The sequence below is a fragment of the Aethalodelphis obliquidens genome, unplaced genomic scaffold (assembly GCF_003676395.1).
Source record: "Aethalodelphis obliquidens isolate GAN/ISIS:26980383/991018 unplaced genomic scaffold, ASM367639v1 scaffold28, whole genome shotgun sequence".
NCBI classification, from domain to species: Eukaryota; Metazoa; Chordata; class Mammalia; order Artiodactyla; family Delphinidae; genus Aethalodelphis; species Aethalodelphis obliquidens.
This window is the reverse complement of record NW_020837972.1, coordinates 14634634-14652925: the sequence shown is the minus strand read 5'-3', so window position 1 is coordinate 14652925 and position 18292 is coordinate 14634634. Positions and strand designations below refer to the sequence as shown.

The 18292-nt window shown below is 44.5% G+C and overlaps 1 protein-coding gene across 8 annotated transcripts in view; it reads left to right on the top strand.

Moving 5' to 3' along the window:
- The window catches only part of CIT (citron rho-interacting serine/threonine kinase), a 169994-nt gene that overhangs the window by 79073 nt on the left and 72629 nt on the right, over window positions 1-18292 (top strand). For all 8 annotated transcript variants that reach the window (XM_027124739.1, XM_027124738.1, XM_027124737.1 and 5 more), the window contains 5 exons: window positions 10203-10308; window positions 11221-11364; window positions 12593-12712; window positions 17653-17823; window positions 18097-18147. In XM_027124739.1, the coding sequence (XP_026980540.1) occupies window positions 10203-10308; window positions 11221-11364; window positions 12593-12712; window positions 17653-17823; window positions 18097-18147 (592 nt within the window). The remainder of the gene's footprint in view (window positions 1-10202; window positions 10309-11220; window positions 11365-12592; window positions 12713-17652; window positions 17824-18096; window positions 18148-18292) is intronic.

Below are 18292 nucleotides of genomic sequence, written 5' to 3'. Positions count from 1 at the left end.
TTCATAAATTTCAGAATGCTCAATCTTAAAAGCCAATATATTTTTGGAACAGAATGCTGATGAGTGTTTTATTTTTTGCACCATATTACATCTTGCGCTTGCGTGTATTTTTAGTGCCGTTGGCCACAATTAAGGTAGAGCTCTCAACTGAGCTAATTTCGATTCCCTCATTTTAGCCTCCAAGTATCCATTCTTGGTTATCTCAAGAATATCTGTGATTTGTGATCGATGTGATCTGTGATGTGGAGGCATGTCTTGCAGGCTTGGGATTCTCTTCCTAAGGAAATAAATGGATGGCTTGATGCTTAAGCATGATCTTAGTTATTACTGTAGTGATAGAACTCAGCACATGTACCTTCTTTTAGGTTGGAAATACAGATTGTATTCTCTTTTGATATGACGTATTCTATTGATAGCTTTATTAAGGACATTGTTTTTGAGTTATGGGAGTTATTTATAGACATTGAAAAAAGTGCATCTTGTCATTTTTCCTTAAACGTTGAGGTTACATGTAAAAGCAATTTTTAGGTCTCATCGAACACATTTTAAGAAAACGTTCTTTCTGCTGCAGCAGTAACGACCAAGCCCCACATTCCCTCTGCGTCATATACCATTACCTCTATTAATACTCTTTGGACCTCTATAATTATAAAGCACATGTGTATATCAGGGAGAGATGTTGATTTCGGAGTAAATTTTTCTAGAAAATAGAAGCTGGAAAAAAAAGGAAAACCCAAACTTGGCTTTGTGCTTGAAGAGACAGCACTGCTGTGTGTGGGTGGGTGGCTGCATGCACCCGCTGCTCAGAAGTGCCTTTTCTCTCCATGGGGACAACGGGCTGTGTATCAAAGATGCAGCCAGGAGGAGTAGGCAAGCAATGTGTGGGCAGGCTGCATATTCTTTTGTTAGCATCCTCATTGTACTGCATCTCATCGAGCCCAGAGCATGAACCAGCCTGGACCTGTAAAATCTGTACTGTCCTATTTAATTACCCCCCGAGCCACTAAGTGATGGAGGAAGAGTTGCTCTCATGCGTGAGTTGAGCCGTTTCTGGGGGGTGGCTGTGGACTGACCTGGCATATGGATGTTCTTGGGTACCCAGGCTGTCCCGGCCTTGGAGTCGCCCCCCCAGCATTGCACACAGCTAGTCACGGGTAGAAGCTACCTTCCCTTGCACGATCCATTTCCCCATCCTCTTTGACTTCGCTCCTCTGAGTCTCTGGGGCAGTTTTCTTGGGTTTCTTTTCTTGGGTTTGTCCGAGGCCATCCAGCCAAAAAGTAGCGGAGTTGGGATTCCCATGACTTGATGGGTTGCAGAGCCCAACTTTGAACCAAAACCCAGCTCTCCTGCCCATCACCTGTACCCTAGTCATCCTAATGTGGTGATAGGAGAATGTAGAGGCCATAGGGTAAGCTGTTCCTTAGCCTCAGTGCCACAGGATAATAATGCCCTCCTTAGAGGATTGTTGGAGGATTCAGTGAGGTTACCCCTAAAGTACCAAGCACAGTGCCTGACGTTGTGCTCAATAAATGGGCGCTATTCTTGATAATAAAGGTGGTGGCATTAGTTCTCTCTCCTACATTGCTACTTCTTTGAGGACAGGAATTGTGGCTTCCTTAACTTCATAGCCTCCACAGCAGAGTTTTGCAACTTGACGCTGTTGACATGTTGGGCTGGATAATTCTTTTTGTGGGGGGTTGTCCTGTGGGTTGTAGAATTGTTGAGCAGCATCTCTAGCCTCTACCCACTAGATGTTAATAGCACTCCCACCCCCAGTCGTGAAAATCAGCAAAGTCTCCGGACATTGCTACCTGTCATATGGGAGGCAAAATTGCCCCAGTTGAGAACCACTGGTCCACACGTACCTCTTATGGGATCACAGGGCTTTTATATTCTCCCTGATGTATAAGGGATATATATATATATATTTTTTTTCTTTTCTTTCTATCTATCCATCTTACACTCACTCATAGAAGGTGGTCAAAAAATACAGGTGTACCTTGGAGTATCACAGTATTTACTGCAGTAGGGTAAATATCGCAATAAAGCAAGTCACACAATTTTTTTTGATTTCCCAGTGCATATACACGTTATGTTTATGGTATACCATAGTCTATTAAGTGTGCAATAGCATTATGTCTAAACAATGTACATTCCTTAATTAAAAAATACTTGATTGCTAAAAAATGCAAACCATCACCTGAAACTTCAGTGAGTCGTAATCTTCTTGCTGGTGCAGGGTCTCGCCTCCATGCTGATGGCTGTTGCCTGATAAGGGTCATGTTTGCTGAGGGCTGGGATGGCTGTGGCAATTTCTTAAAATAAGACAACAATGAAGTCTGCTACACTGATTGACTCTTCCTTTCACAAACGATTTCTCTGTAGTGTGCAATGTTATTTGATAGCATTTTACCCATAATAGAACATCTTGCAAAACTGGAGTTAATCCTCTGAAACCCTGCTGCTGCTTTATCAGCTAAGTTTATGTAATATTCTAAATCCTGTGTTGTCATTTCAGCGGTCTTCACAGCATCTTCACCAGGAGTAGATTCCACCTCAAGAAATCACTTTCTTTGCTCATACATAAGAATCAACTCCTAATCTATTAAAGCTTTGTCATGAGATTCCAGCAATTCAGTTACCTCTTCAGGCTCCACTTCTAAATGTAGTCCTCTTGCTATTTCCATCACATCTGCAGTTCCTTCCTCCACTGAAGTCTTGAACCCCTCAATGTCATCCATGAGGGTTGGAATCAACTTCTTCTAAACTCCTGTTCATGTTGATATTTTGACATCTTCCCATGAATCACAAATGTCCTTAATGGCATCTAGAATGGTGAGTCCTTTCCAGAAGATTTTCAATTCACTTTGCCCAGATCCATCAGAGGAATCACTATCTTGCTCTGGTTTAGGCTTGGGCTTAAGGGAATGCTGTGACTGGTGTAATCATCTATCCAGACCATTAAAACTTCCCTCATGTCAGCAATAAGGCTGTTTTGCTTTCTTATCATTCATGTGTTCACTGGAGGAGCACTTTTAATTTCCTTCAAGAACTTTGCATTCACAACTTGGCTAACTGGCCGAAGAAGCCCAGCTTTCAGCCTGTCTCGGCTTTTGACATTCCTTCCTCACTGAGCTTAATCATTTCTAGCTTTTGATTTAAAGTGAGTGACCTGTGACAGTTCCTTTCACTTGACCACTTAGAGGCTATTGTAGGGTTATTAATTGGCCTAATTTCAGTATCGTGACTCAGGGAATAGGGAATAGGCCCGAGGAGAGGGAGAGAGATGGGGAATGGCCGGAAGGGGAGGCAGTCAGAACACCCACAACATTTATTAAGTTCACTGTCTTATGTGGGTGCGGTTTGTGGTGCCTCAAAACAATTACAATACTAACATCAAAGATCACAGATCACCATAACAAGTGCAGTAAGTCCCCTACCTACGAACCTTCAAGTCGCGAACTTTCAAAGATGCGAACGTATGTTCGAATGTCCAGTCACATAAATTAGTTCACCTGTCTGGTGTACATTGTCACATACGTGCATCCTCTACTAGTGGTTGTGCTTTTGTGTACTTTACAGTACTGTATAGAGTACAGTAGTACAGTATCTTTATTTCAAGCCCCCGATGTCCAGAAGCAAGTGTAAAAGCAGCAGTGATGTAGCTGGTACTACTGTACTTTTCAGGGCACTGTGCTGTAAGATTAAAAATCTTTTCTTTATTTTTTGTGTTTGTTTTTTATGTATTATTTGTGTGAAAAGTATAAACCTGTTACAGTACAGTACTATACAGCCGATTGTGTTAGTTGGGTAGCTAGGCTAACTTTGCTGGACTTACGAACAAATTGGACTTCTGAACGTGCTCTCGGAATGGAACTTGTTCGTATGTAGGGGACTTACTGTATAATAATAATGAAAAAGTTTGAAGTATTGTGAGAGTTACCAAAATGTGACACAGACAGGAAGTGAGCAAATGCTGTTGGAAAAATGGCGCCAATAGACTTGCTTGACATAGGGTTGCGCAAACTTCCATTTGTAAAAATCCCAATATCTGTTAAGTTTAATAAAGCAAAACACAGTAAAACAAGGTATGCCCGTATCTGTTGAAGTTTGAGAATTTTGAGAATAAAGGAGAATTCTGGCAATTCTTTCTTTTTAAGTTTATTTATTTTTGGCTGTGTTGGGTCTTTGTTGCTGTACATGGGCTTTCTCCAGTTGTAGCGAGCGGGGGCTACTCTTCGTTGTGGTGCACAGGCTTCTCACTGCGGTGGCTTCTCTTGTTGCAGAGCACGGGCTCTAGGTGCACGGGCTTCAGTAGTTGTGGCATGTGGGCTCAGTAGTTGTGGCGCGCAGGCTCTAGAGCGCAGGCTCAGTAGTTGTGGCGCACGGGTTTAGTTGCTCCGCGGCATGTAGGATCTTCCCGGACCAGGGCTCGAACCCATGTCCCCTGCATTGGCAGGCGGATTCTCAACCACTGTGCCATCAGGGAAGCCCTGGCAACTCTTTCTTAAGTTAGCAGGTAGACTCTGTCCCATTTCAGGGTCAACAGAAATAGTTTCTTTACAGCAATTCCATGCCCATCTCCAATAGCTTTAGAGTTACAGCCAATTACAGGATTTTTTGTACTTTCCTTCTCTTAAAGAAACAGTAGCATCAGCTCTTTAAATATTACCACACTTGATGAAATGGTACTTTTCAGGATGATTTTAGACCAGCAGAGTTGCTACTTGAAGAGGACAGTGCTGAATTTGGTAATAGTCCGGTGGCTCTGAGGCCAGCTTTGGATCAGACCTCTCAAACTATGATTTACATCACAGTCAATTCTAGAATAGTACAGACGTCAGCAATAATTTGCTCTTGCTTTCAAAGTCAGAAGGACGGATAATGAAAATCCTAGAAATGAAAAAAAAAAAAGGACGGATAATGATAATATTTCGTAATATCTACTGGGGGGGGGAATCTGTTCATTCAAGAAGTACATATTGAGAGCTTACTTATCATTGACATTCATGATTGAATTGGCCTAAGTGTGTACATGAAAAATAAATAGAATACAAATACGTCACGTTGAGTCATACCTGTCTCTAGTATATTTCTTTTATAGAAATTCATGGAAATGGTATATTTTAGTTGACTTATTAAAATGGAGGGGGTAGGAATAGTCTTTAATCAGTGTCTGAAATCTGTACGTTTTCTTGCAATTCATAGCTTACCATGATTAACTTCAAAATTGTGTTTCCACTGAAAGAGTGACCAAAAGGCATCAGTTAAATGGCCTGACCAAAGTGCCACCTGGAACCAAATGCTGGGGGCGGTCATACTGTGAGTTTTAAATGCCTGGACCTTAAATCACACGTACTTTGTTCTCATTAGCACCATGGTTCTCAAGCCTGTTTGTACGTTAGAATCACCTGGGAGCTTAATAAAAATGGTGTTACCCAGGCCCCACTCCCACCCTTTCTGTCTCTGATTTAATTGGTCTGGTTGGGCCCTGGATATCAGTTTCTTTTTTTTAACTTTAGTTTTTTTAGAACAGTTTTAGGCTCACAGCAATACTAGCAAGAGGTATAGAGATTTACCATATGCCCCTTGCCCCCCACTCATGCACAGCCTCCCGCGTTATCAACATCCCCCCCAGAGGGGTGCCTTTGTTACAATCACTGAACCTCCCTATTTAGGGTTCACTCTTGGTGGTGTACCTTCTGTGAGTAAGGACAATGGTATGATAACGTGTAGCCACCATTATACTGTCACACGAGTGTTTTCACTGGCTGACATCGGTAATTTTTAAAAAGCTCTTCAAGTGATTCTAATGTGTAGCCGATCTGAAGACCAGAGTCATCCTAGAAAGCTGCAGTGACCTTTCCCCCTTCTGTCCTCATCCCCCAGCCTCATCCTCCAATCCCATTACTGTTTACGGGATTGTTGCTACAACCTGGGTTTAGTCACAGCAAACTTACCATAGCTTTTTAAAAATAAATTTATTTATTTATTTATTTATGGCTGCGCTGGGTCTTTGTTGCTGCGCGTGGGCTTTCTCTAGTTGCGGCGAGCGGGGCCTACTCTTTGTTGCGGTGTGCAGGCTTCTCATTGCAGTGGCTTCTCTTGTTGCTGAGCATGGGCTCTAGGTGCGCGGGCTTCAGTAGTTGTGGCTCGTGGGCTCTAGAGCGCAGGCTCAGTAGTTGTGGTGCACGGGCTTAGTTGCTCCGCGGCATGTGGGATCTTCCCAGACCAGGGATCGAACCTGTGACCCCTGCCTTGGCAGGTGGATTCTTAACCACTGTGCCACCAGAGAAGCCCCCAGCTTTTATTTTTTAGATGTAATTTTTATTTATTCTTAAAAAAAAAAAAAGATTTCTTTAGCACCTTTATTCTGAAGAGACTTAATTGCCATACTTAGAACTTCTAAACAGTGAACATTTGTCAAGCATCAAAATAGCAGAATGAGGGAGTTGGACTCCGGTGATGGGGAGGGGCTGGTGCATCGTCTCCTGCGCATCTCCCTGATTCTGGGCCCCGTTAACAGGTGACCTAGAAAGGCTCTTTTTGGGTGAATAAGCAGTGGGCTTTGTACCCACAGGAGCACACTTTACACCCCTCTGGAGCCTGCCCTCCACCTGTCATCAAGTTTTGAGAGCCCCCTCCTGTCCCATCATCGTGCACCCATGTAATCGTTCTTCTCCGAGGGTGCTGGTTTTGTGCTCAGGCCCAGAGAGCCATGGCCCCTCTTGTCATCCCTGACTTGTGTCAGCGTGGGTGACTTCTGATGACTGAAGGACCGGGACCCGGTCTGTGGATTATCCCTCCCTCCTTGGGTGGTCGGGTCTTCTCTAGCCCACCCACCAGAATAACATCAGGAATAAAGGAAATAGCGAAGGCAACTCAAGGCCGTGCCAAGCAACCCATTTCATCTCACGTTAAAAAAAAAAATGTGTTTGTATGTGTTTTGACTAGATTTAGGTAGAAAATAGGCCAGTGAGAGGAGCAGAACTTGGTTAAAATTTTTAGCCCAAAGTGAGATTTTAAAAAAAGATTTATTTCTGGATTTCAGTCCCCGGTGCCCATTTCTGTGAATGATCAACATCTGTTCTAATGTGAATAATAGCATGGAGCAAATTCAGCCCCCTGAGTTTCACTATTTCTTTCTTTCTCTCTTTTTTTTTTTAGTATTTATTTATTTACTTGGCTGCGTCAGGTCTTAGTTGTGGCATGTGGGCTTAGTCGCCCCGTGGCATGTGGAATCTTAGTTCCCCGACCAGGGATTGAATCTGTGTCCCCTGCATTGGAAGGCGGGTTCTTAACCACTGGCTCACCAGGGAAGTCCCAAGTTTCACTGTTTCAAGCAAGGGTTTTAGGCCTGCGAGGCATGTGCTGCTCACACCATTGCAAAGGTAATGATGATAGAAACCACAATGATAGTAGTGACGGTTGACATTTATTGAACCCTCGTGATGTGCCAGGCACTGTGATAAGGACTTCCCATGAGTTATCTCACTTAATCCTCATAAGCACTCTTGGAAGTAGGTTGAGAATTATCCCCATTTTACAGATGAGGAAATCGAGGCTCACAGAGCGAGTGGCAAGGTCAGATTTTGAACAGAGCTGCATGACTCTGGGTGTTGACTCACTTGGCTGCCCTACAGTATGTGTGTTGGGTGTGTCACTGGGGTACAGCGAGCCAGCACCATCACGCCACCCCCTGTCACTGGGCTGGGAGCTGTGAGGAGAGAGACCTGAGCTGCTGCAGGGAACTGACCTCTTTTAGGCAGGGAAGTAGTCTGGGGCAGTGGAAAGCAGAACTTCCACCTGCTGGTAGGACGCAAGTGCTCTCTGACAACCAGCTCCTGCAGCCCCGTTACTAAGGCAACAAAAATCGGACAATGGGGCAGCAGTGGGCTCTGCCACATGCCCCTCTGTGCAGAAGAACCTTTGTCGGCTATTTCTGTAGCTCTGCCCTTCACCAGTCCCAGTGTTCATGCCCAGGGTGCCAACCACTGAGGGAAGCTGCCCTGTATGAGAACTGTTATCTCCACCCATAATTTTTTTTAAACAGATTAAAACAAACAAAATTATTTATTTATTTATTTTGACTGCGCTGGGTCTTAGTTGTGGCACACGGGATCTTTGTTGCGGCATGCGGGATCTTTAGTTGTGGCATGCGGAGTTCTTAGTTGTAGCATGTGTGCGGGATCTAGTTCCCCGACCAGGGATCAAACCTGGGCCCCCTGCATTGGGAGCATGGAGTCTTACCCACTGGACCACCAGGGAAGTCCCTCCACCCATAATTAACTGCTTTTAGGAATGAGGCAGGGTGTGTGAGTTATGTGTATGTGTGTGGGTAAGTACGTCCTTGTGGAGAGAGCATTCTTCTAGCCCATTCTTAGGAGGTCACGCTACATTATTTTTGTGATACTATCCTGAGCGTTATATCAGGTGCATCGTCAGTCTCTCTACCCCAGTTCTCTATTGGGACCAACAGAAACCATTTATTAACTGGCAGGTTACTTAAGCTCTCTGGGCCTCAGTTTCCTCATCTATAAAATGAGAATAATGTCTCATAGAGTCGTTGTGGGGACTAAAGAGTTAAAACATGCCTCGCTTTAGGACAGAACCGTGCATACAGAATCGGTGGTCAGTAAGTGTATGAGTTTCCTCTGGCTGCTGTAACAAGTGACCACAAATTTAGTGGCTTACAACAACACAGGTTTATTACTTTATATTTCTGGAGGTCAGAAGTCCAAGATGAATTTTACTGGGCTGGAAGTAAGGTGTACAAGGCTGCACCCTCTGGAGCCTCTGGGAAAGAATCAGTTTCTTTGCCTTTTTCAGCTTCTAGAGGCTGCCCAGTTTCCTTGGCTTGTGGCCCCTTCCCCCATTTCCACAGCCAACAGTGTAGCATCTTCCAGCCTCCCTCTGACTGTGACCCTACTTCTGTCGTCACCTCTCCTCTCTTCCTCTGCTTCCATCTTAAGAGGACCCTTGTGGTTACGTTGGACCCCCACCCCACCACCCCATGTAATCCAGGATAGCCTCTCCATCTCAAAATCCTAACGTAATCACATCTGCGAAGTCCACTTTGCCACATGGGGTGACAGATCCACAGGTTCCAGAGATTAGGATGTGGACATCTTGGTGGAGGGACATTATTTAGCCAACATAATTAGTGTTAGCTGTTTCTGTAAAATGAAACAGAACCAAACTGGCTAGCTTGGGGATGGAATAAACAACAATTTGGTCAGTATAGTTAACTGATACCATTGGGCACTTGATGTGTTAGCTCAGTCCTGCGTCAAGACCTTGGCGTTATCCACCCCCTCCTTGGAGCTTGTTTCCTTCCAGAGCTTTGGAGGGTCAGCGCCTTCTCATCCTTCAGGTGTCAGCTCAGATGTCACCACACAGAGAAACAGGCCCCTGATCCGTTTCCTCTGCCGTAGCACATCACCCCATTTCCTTCTTTGGCAACATCTGTAACCTTTTAGCTTGTGCGTCTGCCTGATGCATTCTGCGTGCCCTCTGAGAATGTCAGCTCCAGGAGGGCAGGGACCGTGTCTGTCTTGTCCACTGCTCTTCCAGTGCCCGGAGCAGTGTAGGTGCACAGTACACATCCGTTTAGTGAGTAAGTGAATAAAGCCGTATCAGCACAAATGCCGTGTGCTTAATGCCCACGCTCTCCTGTTGTGGTAGGTCCTTTTATTATCGTTCTACCTCCTAGAAATGGAAACAGAGGCTCAGGGAGGCTGAATCATTGCCTCAGGTCAACGGTGACTAGATTTACACTCAGGCTCTCCTGCTTCCAGAGTTCTTGGTCCTGTCCACCTCTCTGCCTCATGGCCTTGGTGTTATTAGAAGCTGCCTGAGCCAGCTGTGTTGATGGCCAAGGATGCTGGCAGGTCTTGTGGTCTCTGCCGCAGTTTTTCTTTTTTTTTTTTTTTAATTTATTTTATGGAAGTATAGTTGATTTACAATGTTGTGTTAATTTCTGCTGTATGGCAAAGTGACTCAGTTACCCACATATATACATTCCTTTTCATATTCTTTTCCATTATGGTTTATCACAGGGTATTGAATATATTCCCCTGCTCTATACAGCAGGACCTTGTTGTTTATCCATTCTGTACGGAATAGTTTGCATCTGCTAATCCCAAACTCTGCCACAGTTTCTGAATGCAGCTTTTCAGGCCCACCCATTTCTTCCATCCAGGTCTGTTGTGTCAAGTCTGGACTCCCCTGCCAAGACTAGCTCCATGGAAAAGAAACTTCTCATCAAAAGCAAAGAGCTGCAGGACTCCCAGGACAAGTGTCACAAGGTATTTATTTCCGCAGCCGGCCTCCCTCCTTGCTGCAGGAGCCTCCCGTCAATATATGCCAAGGGATCCGCCCGGGGCCGCCGCTGGCGCCGAGCCACCTGATCCTTCCCGCGCTGAAGTCGCGCCTCCGGCAGCTCAGAGGGAGATGAATTCGGGCCTTGACGCTGCCGTAAATCCTTTAAATCTTAACCAGAGGAGGCCCTGGATATAAAGCGGCCAGTTCCTCAGCATGACCCAGCTAGATGTCTGCGTCTTCTGGCAGGTGGCGTGGGTCCTCACCTGTGGCCGAGATGCATCCCATCTGCTTTGAGTGATGCGAAGTCTCTCTTCCTAGTCTTTAAAAACTCCTGCTTATGTAACTGCGGCCACTGTGTTGATTATGCTCAACGTCTCTTAACGCTCACTGTTTCTGCCCAGGGGCAGCTCTCTGGAAGCTCGTAAGAGTCACTTCTTGCCTGGGACTCCTAAGAGTGCAGACGAATCCATATCTCCTTGCCCTGTCCTGGATTTGTCCTCTAGATCTTTGCAAGGAGATGGGGGGGATCAAGATGGATTTGGGGTAAAATTAAACTGACGTCTGCAAAAAAAACCCAAACCAAACCCAAAAAAAAGCAAACAGGTGAAAAAAATGGTGATTGTGGCTTCCTCGCTCACTGGGTTAGAGAAGTGATCGAGTGTGAACCCAGCCTTGCATGAGAGGAGTGACTTAGCATTGGTGACTGCCCTTACGAAGACCTGTGCGCTCCCAGGCGAAGAAACCATGGTATTTCCATCCCAACCTTTTGGCGAGTTAGCGCCAGCCAGGACCACCAGGTGGTCTCGGAGGTGGCTTGAGATGCGATTGCTCCTGACGAACACCCCCCCGCCCCCCGCCCCCCGGGCCTTTTTAACGTGTCGCTGTGTTTATTTCAGATGGAGCAGGAAATGACCCGGTTACATCGGAGAGTGTCAGAGGTGGAGGCTGTGCTTAGTCAGAAGGAGGTGGAGCTGAAGGCCTCTGAGACTCAGAGATCCCTCCTGGAGCAGGACCTTGCTACCTACATCACAGAGTGCAGTGTGAGCCTTCCCCCCAAAGCCCCCTTCCCTCGGAGCGGGCGCTTCCCGTCGTGTGTGTCTCATCCTGTTTCGTGACAGCATCATGAGGCACATCACAGCCAGGGGCAGAGAGGAGAGAGAGGGAGGACGCACGAGCAAGACCTGTGATGTGCAGAGTAGCGGGAGCCGGGCGTGAGGGCCCAGAGGCCTGAGATCAGGCTCAGAAAGTCCAGGTAGGAGCCTGGAGACGGGCATAGACGGCGTTGCAGAGGGTCTCAGCATCTCCCATCCCAACCTCTCTGCTCCACCTCGTGTCCAGCACAGTCAGCCTCAGGAACCAAGCTCCCAAATAAGTGCAAGAAAATGTATTTTGAATCTGTCCCAAATCAATATTCCATTGCCTAGAACCAGCGCAGCAACAAGCAAAACTCAGCCTTTAAAACCCAGACCCTCTGTCATCTTTTACCATGCGACTTTTGTTTTTCTTTCCTTCACAAGAGTGGACTGTCTTCTCCATTGTCTCGTTAAAAATTTTCATTCAGGTGTTTTTTAATGTACAGTCTTAACAAGTTGAATCACACATTTTTCAAGTGTTTTTTTTTTCCCCCACAAGGGAGAGGAAATCTATAGAGCGTGGCTGATTAAGAATAACTGCTATGTTTCCATTCCAGATTTGGCCTCCTTTCAGTGGTGGGTAAAGTTATTCAGCTTTGTATTTCAGATCTATATTTCAGTGTCACTGAAGCATTGAGGGAACCTTTTGGATGAAAGGTGTCCAGGAAACGTAAGCCAGGAGGTGGAAATAGTTTGCTTGGAGTCTTAAATGGCACCTGGGCAGAGAATGAAGTCATTGCTACTTTGAAAGAGGGATATATACTTGACAGTCCTCGAATAACTGCTATTCCAGAAACGACTTTGTAGCTACCCCAATGATGGTTTCACGGCTAAGGGATCTTATTAGTTTTTAGTTCTGAACATACAAGTAAGTATCTGCGAAGGCAGGTAGGAAACAGGTGGATGCAGTTGCAGGCTGGATCCATAAGGTCATAAGGTTTGAGATGATGTTTCTTGAACCAAGGGGTTTTACAGGATGAAACCTGGAATCAGCGACTCACCGGAAGTTGTCGACTTTGGCCCGTCACCTGAAACCATCTTGGTGTCTGCGAAGCAGCCTGCAGCTCCCTTAATGAATCTTTTCAAACAGAGCAGGATCCACAGGACAACCCTATTAAAATTTTGCTTTCCGCAGAGCTTAAAGCGAAGTTTGGAGCAAGCACGGATGGAGGTGTCCCAGGAGGACGACAAAGCACTGCAGCTTCTCCACGATATCAGAGAGCAGAGCCGGAAGCTCCAAGAAATCAAAGAGCAGGTATGGCTCCCTGCCTGGGAGCAGGGCACCAACCGGACCTCTCATTTCAGGAGAGGTGTGTTTGAGGGACAGAGAGAGGGAAGGGGGAGCGGTGAGGAGAGAAAGTTATGTAGGTCATTTGGAACTTTTAGATTCCCCATGATTTATATAAATGGCAGAGTCCTTGTTCTATCTAGCTCCTTGTGAAGTCTGGACCCCATGATGGCTACTTTTTTCAATCGAAGCTGTAGGTTTAGAGCAGGGGTGGGCAAACTGCAGCCTGTGGGTGAGAATCTGGCCAACCACCTGTTTTTCATGACCACAAGCTAAGAATGGTTTTTGCATTTTTAAACGGGGGAAAAAACTCAAAAGAAGAAGAATATTTCATATGGAATTCACATTTCAGTGTTTATAAAGTTTTATTGGAACACAGCACAGCCATTCATTTAGGTACTGCCCATAGCTGTTGATCATGCTACAATGGCAGAGGTGAGTGCTTTTGACAGAGACCACGTGGACTGCAAAACTGAAATGGCTTCCTATCTAGCTTTTTACCAAAAGAGTTTGCCAACCTTTGCTTTAGACCATTAAAAAAAAAATTAATGTTTTCATAGCTTTTCAGATGCACTTTAAGTTTTTGAGAAAAGCCAGGGTACTTCATAGTCTTACTTATCTAAAGACTTATCCTGGAAGAAGAGTTTGAGCAGTTAAGGCCGAGTCAGAATTGACACGGCAAATCTGACTGCAGAAAGCCCTCCCCTGTGTGTTCAGAAAAGAGAATCCAGACCTTTAAAAAGCCTCCTCTCTTTTTTTACCCCCTCTATTTCTAAAAGGAGTTTCTTTCTAGATGGTTCATTTTTATTTCACTTCACTGTTTCCTTTTTAGCATGGATTTTCTTTTTTTTTTTGTCCTTTGAAGAAACTGTGAATAGAAACTTTAATGAAGAGAATGCACTGAGCAGTCGGAGAGCTGAATTATCAGCTGCCAGGCAGCTCTCATTCACTTCAGAAAATCTAGTGGAAACAGTGATGGAAATGAACATTTTCGTCTCTGGGTAACGCACACTTAGCCATCTGGGTGGTGCTGATGCAAGAAACGCCGGCAAATAATTTGATTCCTTAGCTGTTCTTTACAGAAAGAATTCCTGTTTTGGATGTTTTGTTGGCATCGTCTCATTATCACCTTAATACTTTTTAAATCATTGGTTAATATCCTCTTGCTTGATAAAAGTGTTCTGAATAAACGTGCATAGGAAATGGTGCAAATTGGTTGTCAGGTTTCTGAACACCACCACTAACTTAGAGATTTTGAAGGTCACACCTACAGCTTGAAAAAATCTGCTTTGACAGTTGACTCGTTGCCCCTTTTATCAACACAGTTTTTCATCCTAAAAGTTTCAAGAGGTAGGATTCTTTTTCTCCCATTAGTTCAGTGTGGTTGGAAATTTGCTTTTGGTGACATCCTGGGGAAATGAAAGCTATGCTTGGCCACCAGAGGGAGCAGCTGGTGTCTGTGAAATTCCATAGAAACAGAATTATCAGGACACTTTGAAAAGGTGTATGCTGGTGGTTGAGTTCAAAGAAATGTCCTTTGTGATTCATACCACAGTTGGCATCCATGTGGAATTTTAGATTTAATGACTGCTAAACGTTCCATTTTGAGGGGGAGAAAACTTCTTCGTTTCAGATTTTATTTCTCATCGGAAGAAGGATTTATTAAAATGACTCTCGGTAAGTTTGGTGAGAGCAGGATGTTTGCAATCCAGGAAAAAGCATTTAATACTTTCCGCAAACTCCTAGTATTTGGTTTGCAGCCTGTCAATTCCTCCCAGGTTTGCCATTTATTCCGCACTCTTCCTCTCAAAGCCAATTTCTGTACCGCTGTTTATTTAAATATGTTGCTTCTGCTTAGCTACCCCCAATGGAGCACTTGAATTTGGTTTAAAATAAAAACACCTAGGGAATTCCCTGGTGGTTCAGTGGTTAGGACCCTGCGTTCCCACTGCAGGGGGCATGGGTTCTATTCCCGGTCGGGAAACTAAGATCCCACGTGGAGTGGCCAAAAATTAAATAAACAAATAAAAACACCTAAGCGTCTCACATGATGGTTAGATTCATGCTCCATCAGTAGCAATTGCTGATTTCGTCCCACCCCTCCCCTGCCCCCCTCCACCCCCCATCCCTGGAAGGGAGACAGAAGTTCAGGTAACACAGAAGGCATTTGGGTTTCAGGATTTCTGATTGAATAGGACCATGTCTTCCTTCCCACAAAATTCTGAAGCTCCATTCCAAAGAATGACTCAAGGCAGGACCCAAAAGTTGTCCACGGTTCCCCATTCTGATCCTGTTCAACTCTGACCCACAGTTCAGCCCATGCTGAGATACATACAGCTGCCTCTCAGCTGTCCTTGGGAACTGACCTGATTATCTTCTCAGAGTTTTCCTGAAGCAGGGATTTGGTCAGCTGTTGGATGTATAGGATTTCCTTGAAGCATCCAACAGAGTAACAGTGGCTCAATAAATGAGGTGGAATTTTGTTTGATGCTTGTAGCAGGCCGGTGCCCCCAGAGCTCAGATTGCTGACAGAGATGTTGCCTGATTCTTGCCTTCCTCCCCCTGGGCGCTGACGGCTCAGGAAAGAGAGATGTTGGGGGAACAGCGCTCTGTCCTCACTCTTGACAAAACACAGAAATTACGTTCCCTTCTTGCCGACATAAGTTTAAGTCAGACAAGGGAGCTCAAGGATAAAAGATGGACAAGAGTGCCTCCTACCTCTTTGCTTCCTCCACAGCTTGGTATTTGTGTCTGTGGGGACTTTGGATTTTTTAAAACTCTAAAATCAGAAGAAAAAAAAAGAGTTTTAGGTAGAAGAAACGGTTTTCGTAGGTAATGTTTTTGTCTTTATATGTATGCTGCTATTGTAAAATAGAATTATATATATATAATATATATATAATATATATTATATAATATATTTTATATATATATATATATATATTTTTTTTTTAAATGGAGGAAGGGATCCAGGTAGGCACAATACCCAGAGCTATGAAAGTCATAATAAGTCATGACACAGCCCTGGCCGAGGGGTCTAGAGAAACCCCAAGTAGAGGGTGTACTGTTTCACATCACCGGCTCACGCTCCATTCTGTGAGTTGAGATAATTGTTCAGTAGGTTATAAAGACCTTTGCTTATATAACCCAGCACCACTCACTTAGTGGGCATCGTCCAGAAAACCTGGCGCCCCATGACTTGTAGGATTGACCTTCAATAACAATACAGTCGGCCCTCCGTATCCACGGGTTCCATGTCTGCGATTTCAACCACCTGTGGACTGGATTTGGTTCTGGAGCCGTTCCCCTGTGGATACCGAGGGACGACTGTACGCTTTTGGGTGGGAAGGAGTGAAATGAGACCAGGCTCCATCCTGTGCTCAGTTTTTCTGCTTTCCGCTGTGCCAGTAATACAGAGAGATGTGCTTACGTGAAAACTATCCATTTTCGTAAGGTCACCTCCCCTTGAGTGTGCACTGGGGGGACTGCCTGTTACAAAGGATGAAAGGTTTACTTTATATTCTGTTACTAAAAAAAGAAAGAAGAAAAAAGACATTTTATTGGTTAAAAGCATAACCTTGCTCAGTTGATCCCTCTTCAGTTATTTCTTGGGGGAACGGATCTTAGAGATTATCGCTGTACATTGCGAAGGTCAAAGACAGTCTTAATTCTTTATTCTTTTCGTTTTAAATCCGCCACCTTGGATTGGATAAACTGCTCATTCATAATCCTTATATATATAAGCTTTGCTTTTGCTAACAGAGAATATTTTCATACTCTGCCCCAAAGTTTTCGAAACCATTGCCCATTTCTTCTGGTAAATCAGTTTTGGAAAACTTTGATGCAGATGTCCTGTTTTGTTTTGTTTAATTTTTATTAATTTTTTACCAAGCCTTTTTTTTTTTTTTTTTTTTTTTTTTTTTGTTTATTGGCCTCCCCCTTTTTTTGCCTCCCTCGCCGCGGAGCACAGGCCCCGGACGCACAGGCCCAGCGGCCACGGCTCACGGGCCCAGCCGCTCTGTGGCACGTGGGATCCTCCCAGACCGGGGCACGAACCTGCGTCCCCTGCATCGGCAGGCGGACTCCCAACCACTGCGCCACCAGGGAAGCCCCAGATGTCCTGTTTTGATTTTAGAAATTCAATTTGGAAAAGGTTGGGCCATTGGGATTACTTTAAAGGCTTTTGCTCGAGGGAACAAGATAATTCTTTCTTCAGAGTCTTTCTCACAAGTTACTTTGATCAGAGCCAGTGTTTCCTGACTCTTCCAAATTTCAGGGTGACTTGCCTCTCAAGAGCAATGTTTAGTTCATCATGCAGTTTGGGGCCCAGAAAAATTAATGGTGAGAAACTGACATGATGAGTTTCACCTTCCGAGATTCTCTCCACTGAGATTTCCAATTACCCCCTTGTGCCATCTGAAAGGTTAATTTTAAAACTAGTACCATATCTAATTGTGTTAGGAGCACATAACTTCTAAAGGACAAATCTGTATAAATGATTACCCTTGGAGGAAAGCTACGCATAAGCAGATTATCCTGGTTGTTTAAAGTACATCCCTTTCAGCTCTCCTGTGTTACAAAGGTCTTAAGGTTCTGCACTTCTTGTACGATATTATTTGCTCAAAGGATCTTATTGTGTATAGGCACATTTGTTCCAAATGGTGTTACTAGTGATTCATGATCTAGATGAAAACAGTTTAAAGATTTAATATTCTTTTCTCCCTCCTCGTCCATCCACACACCTCGCCCTTATCCCCATCTTTCTACTCACCTTTTCTCTAGGTCCATTCTCTCCGATCTCTCTTCACTGTGTCTTCCCTCTGTGGTCTGTGTTTTTCCATCTTCACCTCCCATCTTTCCTTTCAGGAGTTCCAAAATTCACCTTCCTTCCATTGCCTACTCTTTAGGAGTACCAGGCTCAAGTGGAAGAAATGAGGTTAATGATGAATCAGTTGGAAGAGGACCTGGTTTCGGCCAGAAGACGGAGTGATCTCTATGAATCGGAGCTCAGAGAGTCTCGGCTGGCTGCCGAAGAGTTCAAGCGGAAAGCAACAGAATGTCAGCATAAATTGATGAAGGTAGCCAGCTCCCTGCCGGGGAGGGTGTTTTGGGGGTAGAATCATGGATGATCTTAGCAATAATAAAGGGAATCCTAGCTTCACGAGTGTACATTTGGGAAATAATGGGGTGTCCTGCAAAGCCTCCTGGTCTTGGTTAGAGAAGATACTTAATTTTTTTTTATCATCATCCTCATTATTTTGACCACAGAGACCAAGAAAGCCTGTAGTGTTGTCTTATAAAACTTTTAGGTTCTTGAGATTTTCCAATATGTTGTATCTTTTAAATTACAGGCTAAAGATCAAGGGAAGCCTGAAGTGGGAGAATATGCCAAACTGGAGAAGGTATTTTCCATTATTGGTATCGTGATTTTGGGTAGACAGCCTCTTAAATGTTGTTCTCCGTGGCCTGTCACTGGTTAAGAATACACTTGGGATGAATAGAGAACTGTCTTCTGGGTTTATTTTGATGGTCAGTCTCTGGATGACC